The 12,298-nt window shown below is 44.1% G+C and overlaps 1 protein-coding gene across 1 annotated transcript in view; it reads right to left on the bottom strand.

The window, feature by feature from the left end:
* Positions 1–12,298, bottom strand: part of adgrl2a (adhesion G protein-coupled receptor L2a) — a gene marked incomplete at its 5' end in the record, with an annotated part of 126,961 nt that overhangs the window by 10,712 nt on the left and 103,951 nt on the right. The window contains 4 exons of the mRNA XM_083648255.1: positions 2,133–2,229; positions 3,877–4,005; positions 5,362–5,530; positions 10,363–10,454. Of these exons, the coding sequence (XP_083504381.1) occupies positions 2,133–2,229; positions 3,877–4,005; positions 5,362–5,530; positions 10,363–10,454 (487 nt within the window). The remainder of the gene's footprint in view (positions 1–2,132; positions 2,230–3,876; positions 4,006–5,361; positions 5,531–10,362; positions 10,455–12,298) is intronic.

The following is a 12,298-nucleotide window of genomic DNA, read 5'->3' on the forward strand; positions in this document are numbered from 1 at the left end:
GGTTATTTAGTTGTAGAATATGGTCATGCAGAATAATGCATTAATAAATGCTTTATAATTACTAATAAACAGCCAATAAGCTGCTAATATGCATGCTTATAAGCAACTAGTTAATGGTGAATATGTGTACCTTAATATAAAGTGTTAGAGAAAATGTCACAGCAGGATTTCATTGAAAGTATTACGTTTGTCTTCTGCAGGGTGTGGGAGGATGAAATAGCATAAAAACGCAGTGTTTCTTTTGAAGTTGAAATGCAGAATAGTGAAGCAGCAAGGGAGATGTGAGCAGCCAACTGCTGCTGGATATGGCAAAAAGTTCAGCGTTGCCTGGCTTCCTTCACATATCCACTGCTGACAAATTGTCTGTTATCTGTTATATAAACAGCTGCATGTTAGTGATCTTTCAACCACCAAATTCTCAAGGACGTCTAATTTGAAACCACTGCGCTCATTATAGCATCGCTATTATTGCATTTTTCAAATGTTTACTTATCATTTGAATAAACGTCATTATTCAAAAACTGCTTTCTGCTTTTATGCAAGAGGTTTATCGACTGAACCAGGTTCAAACAAAAAAATCACACTCATAATAGAACGCAGAACGCCTCCGACTGAGTATAGATTTCAAAATATATATGTAGACAAAAAAAATAGTTGGGCATTTTCTTCCAATAGCCTCATCTTATGAGTGTTTTTCACAGCTAGTGGTGTGTTTTGGGGACTGGGGGTATTTCCAGTGCCATTTATCACCTGTGCTAAATGCCATGTGGGACGTTGGGAAGTCTCCCAGGATGTGTTTAATGACAGGGAAGCACTTCCAGGAGATAGAGCCCTCCGTTAGTGCACTCGTCTCAAGGGTAACTAGGCTACTACAACCCGGCGATCAATATCCAACCTTTACATTAACATCAGTGGGAGACTGTAAAAAAATCCCTCTGCGTTGTTATGGATGTATCAGCCAGTCACAATGTGTTCCAAACCCCTCAGTGTAATGTTTTACCTTGTGGGCAGTGACAGCAAAAAAGAAAGAGAGGGCGGAGAACTGGAGCTACAACGATTAGTCGACTAATCGATTAGTTGATAGACAGAAAATTAATCCCAAATTATTATTTTTTATAATCGATTAATCATTTTTAGACTACTTTTTAAGGGGGAGTACTAAAACGCCCTCGTTCCAGCTTCTTAATGTGAATGTTTTTCTGGTTTCTTTAGTCTTCTATGACAGTAAGCTGATTATCTTTGGGTTGTGGACTGTTGGTCAGGACAAAATAAGACATTTGAGGATGCCATCTCGAGCTTTTGGGAAAAGGTGATCGTCATTTCCCCCCATTCTGTGACATTTTATAGACAAAACGACTAATTGATTAGTCAAGAAAACAATCGACAGATTAATCGATAAAGAAAGTAATCGTTAGTTGCAGCCCTGTGAAGAACAGCGGAGACAGGAGTTGGGAAGGGAGGAGAGGAGAGGGGTGAAGTCAGACTTGTCACTGAGCCCTCTCTCCCCTGGCATGCTTGGAAAGCCATTTCAGAAGAAGCAGCAGAAAGCCAAACAACTCACTAAGCACTCCGGGTCAGCCAGAGTGCAACATCATCTTCTCATCATCATATTTGTGCTGCGTCTAAATAATAAATGACAACTTCTTTTTTCCCCTCGTCCCTCCTGAATCCCCTCATGAAGTGACGACTTCACCTCATATGCCAGGCAACAAATGGCCTCTCTGCGTGTTCAAGGCGAGCAAGAACGTTTACTGTTTTCAGTTTTTGCCCATGTTTCCCCCGAGCTAGGGTTTGAACTTTGGATGGCCAGCACATGAATAAAAAATGTTCTAGCCCTGCCCTCATTTGTGACTGACGACATGGGCAGAATGACGCCGCACAGAGTATTTAAGGATGGATTTTCCTAATCTTTGCTGGCAGAATAGGGAGACTAGACTAGGCCTATATTCTTTTTTTGCCCTTTTTTTTGCACACTGCTTCTCTGTCTTTTCAAGCTTAGAGCATTTATTAGAATTCCCAGAGTAGGACCCTCTCTGGCTGTGTGAAATCATTGGAACTTGAAGGAGGTATTTTTAGCCCGATGATGAAACTGTGCATATGTGTGTATATGAGAGATGAGGTGTGAGACTGACCTTGGTTAAGGGTGGAGGTGCTGTTGATGTCACCTGAGATAAAGGAGGACTCAGATTGCTTTCTTACGGTGTCATTCCACATTCTCCTGATACGACTCTGTCAGGTCAACAAGGGACAAGTCGTTAGGACTTTTAAACAAGCCCGCTCACCTTTCAGATCAACTTTCAGTAGCTTTTTCGGTTACCCCCGCTTTATATTAAGGTCCTTGTAATAATCTTTAATTAATAGACAATAGGACCCTTATAAGTCATGTAAATAAGTGAAGATTTACAAATAAATATAGCATGTATGTAACATGTACTGTAGTGCTCAATCCATATGGGGGAGCTGCAAAAACAATAGTCAACTGTTAATAAGTGTCTAATAAAGGATTTATTAGCCTTAATAAGGCATTGTTCTAGCTTTAGATCTGGTAGCTGCACAAAGCTTAGTTAACTGTTAATAAGTGCATAGTTAATGGCTAATAAATGAACAAGTATCTATTAACCTTAACAAAGCAACAAAAACGTTTAGTAAAGTTTTAACAGTGACATAATAGGTAAGTTAGTAAAACTCAATAAATGTGTTTGTAATGCTATTATAAACAATTATAAGGAACTCAAAATGTTTTTATTAACATTCTTAAGCGGTATATAAATTGTTAACAAGTTTCTTATACATGCTTATAAATGTTCTTATAATCTAACAATAAACGTGTTTATGATGTTATTATTAACACTTATATTCTTATTAACACATAATAGTGTTAATAAGCACCTTATAAGGACTTATAAGGGCATTATTACCTATTAATTAACGCTTATTACAAGGACAGTAAAATAAAGTGTTACCTGTTTTTCTTCATACATGGTATTATAACGCCACACTTGCTCACTATGAAAGAGGCATGTGTAGCGCTAATGCTTGTTTCCACTGTATGTAACCTTCAAAACTAATTTGATCTATGTTCTTCACTACTTTTGCAATGCAGCTCTGGTCGTGTCTTGCATAAGGTTGGAAGTTAACTTGGAATCCAAATGATAGGGATGTTTACCGTAGGCACAGTCCATCTGGGGGTATTGTCTACTAATGTCTATTTGCCTTTAATAATTAAAGGATAAAGCATATCCTTTTTGTAATTTGGGCTTTCCCCATGGTCAAATGTGCTTGCAATGCTCTTAAAATAGTGCAGTACTCTTTCCCATGCACATGACGTTAGTGAGGAAAAAAAGATAAAAGCAAGTGCTAGGGGGTAGAGCAGGAAAAAGGTGCTCATGCAGTACAGTAGAAGCTGCTTGTCAAATGTGGGATAATGCTTGTACATCTTGATCTACCACTGGAGTTAAAATGCACAATATGCATTTTTTCAGCACCGTCTACGTGCTTATGCCAAAGGTCCATTAACACATCTAACTGCTTCAACTTTGGCATTCTTAATGAAAGATCTTTCAGTGGATTAAACATTTCAGTCGACTACCCGTCCTTAATTTAGGCAAAAATCAATGTCAATTTGTCTGTGTTCCTCTCTGAGAAGAACAGAGAGAATGCACGGCCTGGACTGATGAAACAGGATTTGAATTAGAAGCAGTTTGCTGTGCACTCACAGACCGGACGAAGTCGTACTTTGCTCTGCTGACAAAGACATGACTTGGCAAAATGTGGCCTTATTTTCCTGTATTAAATTAAGTCCCGCTGCATCTAGGAGGTGTGTGTGCGCAGCAATTCCTTTGGATGAGGCTGTGAGTGTATGAGCGGCTGGTCTACCTGTGTACCAGAGGAGTAGCGAGCGCTGGTCCGTGTGGTGGAAGTCTTTGCAGAGTTGTGCGAGCTTTCGGTGGGCAGCCCTCCGCAGCAGTACGTGTGGCGGAAGCATTTGCTGTACTCTTTGCGGACCTGCGTGAGCAAACGGCCCAAATGTTTACATACAATATTGACTTTTTCATATGACTTATCCAAGATCTTCAGGCCAGCTTATGTTTGTTTTTTATATCAGCTTGAGGCGCTCGCTCAATCCTGCATGCTGGTGGCAAAGCCTGCTCAAACTGCACCCCTGAAGAGACAGATACCACCTGGCTTTAACCTTGGCTAGCCTTGGGCCAGTGGGAGTAACTAAATTACTTTTCACAGTAAAGAGTAATCTAACTAATTACTTTTCCAATTGAGTAACTCAATTACAATGACTGAAATTTAAATGGGCTACTAGTTACTTTAGGATGGGAAAATGGCTGACAACTTTCAGAGGATTATCCGGTTTATGATCATCAGACCTACTCCGGGGAGAGATGCCGCCTCCCTGCTCGGCAAAAATGCTCCACACGGCGCAGCTTTAGCCAGAGCCCAAGAGGCTAATGACCTTGAGTAGGCTATAAGCCCCAGAGGCTAATGACCTTGAGTAGGATATAAGCCCCAGAGGCTAATGACCTTCAGTAGGCTATAAGCCCCAGAAGCTAATGAACTTGAGTAGGCTATAAGCCCCAGAGGCTAATGACCTTGAGTAGCCTATAAGCCCCAGAGGCTAATGACCTTGAGTAGGCTATAAGCCCCAGAGGCTAATGAACTTGAGTAGACTATAAGCTCCAGAGGCTAATGACCTTGAGTAGGCTATAAGCTCCAGAGGCTAATGACCTTGAGTAGGCTATAAGCCCCAGAGGCTAATGACCTTGAGTAGGCTATAAGCCCCAGAGGCTAATGACGTTGAGTAGGCTATAAGGCTCAGAGGCTAATGACGTTGAGTAAGCTATAAGGCTCAGAGGCTAATGACGTTGAGTAGGCTATAAGCCCCAGAGGCTAATGACCTTGAGTAGGCTATAAGCCCCAGAGGCTAATGAACTTGGGTAGGCTATAAGGCTCAGAGGCTAATGAACTTGAGTAGGCTATAAGGCTCAGAGGATAATGACGTTGAGTAGGCTATAAGGCTCAGAGGCTAATGACGTTGAGTAGGCTATAAGCCCCAGAGGCTAATGACCTTGAGTAGGCTATAAGCCTCCCCAATAAGCAAATGTTTAAGAATCCCATGCAGGTAGAATGGTAGATAAAGTTTGACCGTATGTCACCACACACTAATATAATGTGTGCAATAAGAGAATTGAAGCAGTGATGCAAAAGTTACTTTACCTAATAAGTAATTACTTTTATTATGCAGTAATTTGTAAAGTAATTAAATTACTTCTTGAGCCAAGTAACTAGTAACTATAACTAATTGTCAGTAACCCCAACACTAGTGCAGAATAGTGCGAATGGCAAACATACCTTTTTCTGGAGAAGGCAATGGAAGATGAAGATGAACATCCCTTGGAAGGCGTTGAAGATGGTGAAGAGGTAGGCCATGACCACCGAGGACTCGTTGATGAAGAAGAGGCCGAAGGACCAGGTGAGTCCCAGCAGACACAGCAGAGCGAAGGCACCCAGCACCCAGGACCTACAGAGAGAGACACACACAGGCCCAGAGCAAGCGTGAGAGGAGAGGAAGCCCCTACTGAGAGAGTCATGAGCGAGATGTGTTATCACCTGCTAACACTATAGCCCTTTTCCCACATGCGTACCGGAAAATTACCTGTAAGTCAATATCGGACATTTCCCTGAATTTCCCTTCACACCTCAGCTTCGCAAGTGAGAATCTAGTCGTCAAATAGCCGGTATGTTGGGGGGTGGGGTGGGGTGCGGCGCGGGGGGCCGGGGGCGGAGGAGAGTGGCCTGGGGTCTGTGCTGCGCAGGCAACAACAAACACACATGGAGCCGGCGTCCACTCTTTTGATAATATTGCTGACGCGCTTTTTCCTCAAACGTAGACAGCGACGCAGACAAATTAAGGCGAAAATGGAAAGGGATATACGTGCGAACAGAAACAGATTCATATTCGCAGTCTTGTCTGCTCAACATCGTGCAGAATATGAAGATAGACTAAACCGGGGACAGATCATGACAGTTATGTACCTCTGCGCTGCTGCGTGAGACTAGAGCCGTCTGGAAGCAAGAGAGACCAGGAGGGAATTTATTTTGGGAAGATGCTCTGAACAATTTTGACGACGTGGAATGGAAGCGTCATTTTCGCGTGTCCCGATGTACGTTCGACTATGTGCTGAGTCTGGTCCGACCCGCACTAACACGCAAGATCACCCGGTGGCGAAAACCACTGGAAGCGCGTTTGCGACTGGCAATAGTCCTTTGGTGGTACGCAACACCAGGGGAATATCGAACAATCAGCTGTGTATTTGGTGTTGGACTGTCTACTGTGTCACACAGTAGACAGTCCAGTCTGTGTGCAACCTGGTCCGCGAAGTCACAGCCCACTGATAGCGGAAAATGACTGGACCCCTTTCTCACCTGTCTGTCTATCGCGGCATACCGCTCTTCTGACTAGCTCAAAACTGGTGAAATGGCCACGACGACGGGGTCGCGCTTATACCGGCACGGCGCCTTTCCCACATGCAGGCATTTGACCACGTTCCGGTCATTTTGCGGTACAAAGCGCATGTGGGAAAAGGGCTTATGACAAGCCGAGTCTAGCCAGGAAAAGAAACAGAGTAAACCAAGGGAATTACAAGACCACTGAAACGTCAACAAACAAACACCCTCCCCCACACACACACACTCACTCCAAGCCAAACTCGATGGAGGTCCCGGCTTCAAATCAGAACGGGGGAAACCAAACTTGCTGGAAAATGACACGTACTCTTTCTTGTATTTTTGGTTTTGTGTAAAAACCATTTAAAAAAGTGCTTGAATGAGTTGATACTTTGTGACACAGTCTGGTGAAAGGGGTAGGCCGTCAAATCGCACAAATCAAGATTTTCTCTTTTTTATTATTCATAAGATGTTGAAGAATGGACTCAATATAGCAGCTTTAGGATCAGTTATAATTTGGGCAAACCAAGATTGTTCACCAACTTTCAGGGCGATTTTCTCAGAATGTTGCTTTTAGGAGTACAAACATTCAAATAAGCAGATCTTCTTCAACTATTTACATTTCAATGTGTGACACATCATTTGAAAGCTTACAATCTGCACTTTCATAATCTGTAAAAAACTGAAAAATGATCTTGGCCTCGTTACCCAAAACACCAGTCCCTGTCACATTTTCTACGGCATAATCAGAAGACACGTTTGGGCAGCATGTTCAAAAAAGGACACACACATTGGGCATTATGTTATCATCCATTTGAATCTTATATCTAAAATATAATGATTCTATATACTAGACACTGGAACATGTATTTCTAGTTTGCTTCCACAGCCGGGGAGAACTATAGGGAAAGAGTTAAATCCCCCGGGCGCCTGGTGTGTGAAGGTCCTGTGGAGCCTTCAGACAGCGGCAAAGGGTCAAAGTTCAAGGTTCAAACACACAAACAACGACGACAACAAGAGCGGACAGCCAGACGATGGACATGGAGAGAGTGAACAGTCACCAGGACAGAGCATGGCTAGCTGTGGAGCTGCGGGTTTGGAAGGAATGAACACGTTTTTTCCCCCCAGATCCCCCCCCCCCCTTCCGTTTATCCCCAATTGTACTTGGTCAATTCCCCCTGCTGTCCCGGTCGATGCTGCACCCATTCTGCTGATCTGGGGAGAGCCGTGGACTAGTCACTAGCGCATGCTTTCTCCGAAACATGTGCAGTCGCCAGTCGCCAGCTGCTTCTTTTCACCTGACAGTGAGGAGTTTCCCCGGCAGGATCAGTGTGTGGGAAGATCACACTATTCCCCCCAGTTCCCCCTCCTCCACCGAACAGGCTCCCCGACCAACCAGAGGAGGCGCTAGTGCAGCGACCAGGCCACATACCCTTAATCCGGCTTCCCACCCACAGACACAGCCAATTGTGCCTGTATGGACGCCCCACCAAGCCGGAGGTAACACGGGGACTCGAACCTGCGACCCTCGTGTTGGCAGGCAGAGAATCTTCCGCTGCACTACCCAGAGGCCCAGAAAGAAATACAGATGTGGGAAAATAATAGAAAAGATAGGAACGAAAAAACGAGGAGAGAATAAACTACAGGCTGACGAGAAGACTTCTGGGCAACATGTCCTTACTTGATAAAGGGTTTATTATCTTCATAGCTAGAGAGCATGATAAGCGGGAAGAGAGAAACACAATTAGATCAGAGCGCATCACAGCGTGGGTTAGAGAGTGAGATATCTTCAACTTTGATCCAGGGGAAATTACAGGAGGCAATGAAGTTAAGGGTCTAACAAGGACTGAGAGCTGCTGTGTGTTGGGCTGTTGATGATTCAATTACTAAAGTCTGTGTAAAGCATTCGCTCAGAGCACACACTTCTTCTGCGGCAGAATTAGCATTTATGCTGCTACTCTATGTGTGGGTGGTGCATTGTGGGTGAACTTATCTGAGGTGTGTAGCAGAAGCTTACCCAGGCAAATCTGTATTATAGTAGCCGTCACAAACGCGATAATTACTGGTGTGGATCACAGAACAGAGAGAAGAAGACAAGACAACGATAGGAGAGGAGATAGGAGAAGGTGTGGGTTAACTTTCTCTTGACAACATGTAACGTGCAGTGACACCTTCACACCAGCTCAATGGTTGGACAGCTTTGCCGCAAACAACAACATAAAACCAACAAGACAACAGGAAATAGACAGACAGTTTATTTATACACCGGGTAATTATGTTGCATAAACACACCAATAAGAAATCAATTCTAACATCCGAGCACAAACATTTGCAAACGCTACCATGTTGTGTAAATGGCGTGGCGGTTTTCTTGATAAGGGAGTAGTCCATCTCAGATAAACCAAGCAGTCTAAATAAGCAGGATTTGACCATTCTTCCTGATTACGTTTCACCACGGTGCTGTAATGCTGAGCACATTCATTAAGCAAAATGAAAAAATAACAAACACTGGTAAAAATAGTTGCGGGAGTGAGAGTTCAAATGCGATATATAATGGTGTAAACTGCCGTGGAGCTACGCTATTGAAAATAACCTTTGCAAAGCAACAAAACCATATATCCACCCATATGGAAGTCAGCATGTGATATGAAGCAATAAATATCCCCCGCCACCCGAATGCAAACAAATCAGCGCTGCAGAAAAACATTTGCTCTCCTTCCAGAAGCAAAACACTTTGCAAATGTTGAGGCTACTGGGAAAGCCTAAAGTTGTCAGAAGGGTAGTTATGGGTGGGGTGTGGTGGTCGGCCTGCTGGCGGTTGTATTGGGGAAGGAATTCTTTTCTGGTTGAAGAAGCTGGGAACTATAAAAAAAGATTGGACTTGTTTCCACCGGGGGGGAAGCACACATGGCAGCGCTCCTCGCACTGTGCCCCGCCCTGCCTGCAGACCCAACAGTGCATAGTGAAGTGGCAGTCTTAGTTAGAGTGCTGTGTGTCATGCCAGTGCAATTCTGCGGCCGGTGGCTTGGAGCTGAACAACAAAGGCCTAAGAGACGACTCGCAAAGTCAATGTTGTCATCATTACAGCACGGTCATGCCATGATTCTCATTCACAAACCACTGCTCTCTGTGCAAAGTTTGAGATCTCTGGAGTCAATTGGGATTCCTCTGGTAAATGTTCCGTCTCTGGACAATTTACATTTCCACCACAGGGAAAAGAAAGATACTCTAATGTCACTGACAAGGGCTGGTCTGGTCGTGGAAGCAAATTCGACTTGAAAGGAGGGGAGAAATAATGAATTTTCTCATCAAAACGTATCATGTCAAAAAACATTACCTCACGAGTAAAACAGCCAACAGCCTTTCCCCCCTTTTTTGATCAATCCCCGCCCCCCATTTTCTCCCAATCGTTGCTCCACCCCCTCTGCCGATCTGGGGAGAGTTATAGACTAGCACATGCTTCCTCTGACACATGTGCAGTCGATACACTGGCCGATACACCGGCAGGAATAAGCGCACGGGAGGATCACACTATTCCCGCCATAATTCTCATTCAGAAAGCGCTGCTCTCTGTGCAAAGTTTGAGATCTCTGGAGTCAATTGGGATTCCTCTGGTAAATGTTCCGTCTGGACAATTTAAATTTCCACCACAGGGAAAGAAAGATACTCTAATGTCACTGACAAGGGCTGGTCTGGTCCTGGTCGTGGAGGCAAATTCGACTTGAAAGGGGGGAAGAAATAATGCATTTTCTCATCAAAACTGATCATGTCAAAAAACATTACCTCACCAGTAAAACAGTCAATACCGCCTTGTGATGTTTTCCTCTGGGCGATGGCAGAACACCACCAAACAATATAATGCTGATAAGCATGAGAATGCATTTATTTTATTTTATTTTGACTTACTTGATATTCTCCAGTCGGCTAGAGTCTGGTTTCAGGGTGGTGGAGTGCTTCACCATTTTGTACATGGTGATGACCAGGAAGATGAGATTGAGCTGTCAAAGCAGAGTAATAGCAGGGTTAATGCATGAAGATGTACGACTCAAGATATAGTAGACCGAGAGAGGAGGGGAGAAAAAACTGTTAATTTGTCTAGAAGTATTAAAAGAGGAGCGCCTTCAAATCTCATGCATGTCCACAGACTAATCCAATAAACATCTATGGTTCCAGCCGGGCTCCGACGGCCCGACTGGCGCCAAATTTAGTGTCATTCTATATCAATAAGAGCATGAAAATGCATTAAAACCCATCACAGTACAAAAAAAAAGCAGCCACGCAGCAACAGTCTGGCAAAGTCAGAGGGGAATGGAAAGTAGCAGGGGAAATAGGAGACCCTCTTGTTGTACAAAACAACTGCAGATCATTTTATGCACATAGTGAAATATTATAAGGTATAAGCAGCTACAAAAGGCTTGAGGGAACATAGTATATTTTCTTGGATTCTCGGGTGTGTGTGTGTGTGTGTGTGTGTGGAGAGAGAGAGAGAGACTCATATGCATTTCCCTTGCCTTTTTAATGTATTCAATCTTAGGGGAGCCAATGGCACATATCAGGTGGAGACAAGGATACTATGTAGCATTAATGCAGCACCTTAAAAATCAATAGCCACGATTTAGAGCCACATCGGCTGGATGGGCCAGCAAAAATAATTTACTTCAAAAACATTTATTCTGGGCCAAACCAGTCTCTGACATGAACCAGACTATGATTTTGTACTGCAACCCAGACTTATAATATAATATAATAATGCCTTAGAAGACCTGAAAGTATAGAGAAACTCAATGGCATGCGGTTAACAAAATAATGCATACATACAAACAAACACACACGACGCCATTCACTATTCCTTCTGCCGAGGGAAATCTGAAAGTGCAGACTATTAGCTATTCGTTTCAATTGATTTTCCCGCTTAGCTCCGTGAACAATGCTTTTCAATCTTTAGAGCAGCAAAACATTGGCAGGAGAAAAATGGAATAGCCATGAAATAAATGAATGCCCTTTGTGAGCTGGACTCAGACCGTGGGCCATTCACTCTTGAGCACAAATTCTCTGTGTTCTAGTGCACGCTGCTATCAAAAGACTGCCTCTGATCGATATATCACCCCCTCCCTATTCAATCAACTGGTGGAGCCTCTCACAATAACCCAGGCGGAGAGAGAGAGAGAGAGAGAGTGAGAGAGAGAGAGAGAGAGAGAGAGAGAGAGAGAGAATGAAATCGTGCAGCTTATTTTATATCATAGACGGCACTGATGCTGTGTTTTGTTTCGCAGCTATCAGACGTCGCTTCTATGGCCTGCCTGCCTGCGTGAGTCAGACAGACAGACAGCGGGGAGCGGGGGTGAGGAGGACTCCACACAGCCTGAAGTGGTGACATGGATCCAATGAGACAGAGGAGAGGGACACAGGACTTTAAAGCACGGCACATGTTCCCACCCCCACCGACATGCTTTCTCGGCCCGTCCCCGGGGAGCCCCAGTTACCTTGCAAGAGCGGAGCTGCCTCGCCTCTCTCCCTCACTCTGTCTCTCTGTCTCTCTCCCTCACTCTGTCTCTCCCTCTCTGAATCATCAGTGCAAGCCATGCAGAAGCACCTTGCTGCCACAGAGGGACCAAGGAGAAAGCCTTTTTCTGAAGCGGAGTGTGTGTGTGTGTGTGTGTGTGTGTGTGTGTGTGTGTGTGTGTGCGTGTGCGTGTGTGTGTGTGTGTGTGTGTGTGTGTGTGTGCGTGTGTGTACACACACACTGAACTCCAAATGAACTGGAGGAGATGAAATATTAAAGGTGCAGATGGAGCTGTCCAGATGATAGGAACTGCTGGCGACGTGTCATGATCCACGAGGC

This window comes from Poromitra crassiceps, assembly GCF_964638095.1.
Source record: "Poromitra crassiceps genome assembly, chromosome: 12".
Lineage (NCBI taxonomy): Eukaryota > Metazoa > Chordata > Actinopteri > Beryciformes > Melamphaidae > Poromitra > Poromitra crassiceps.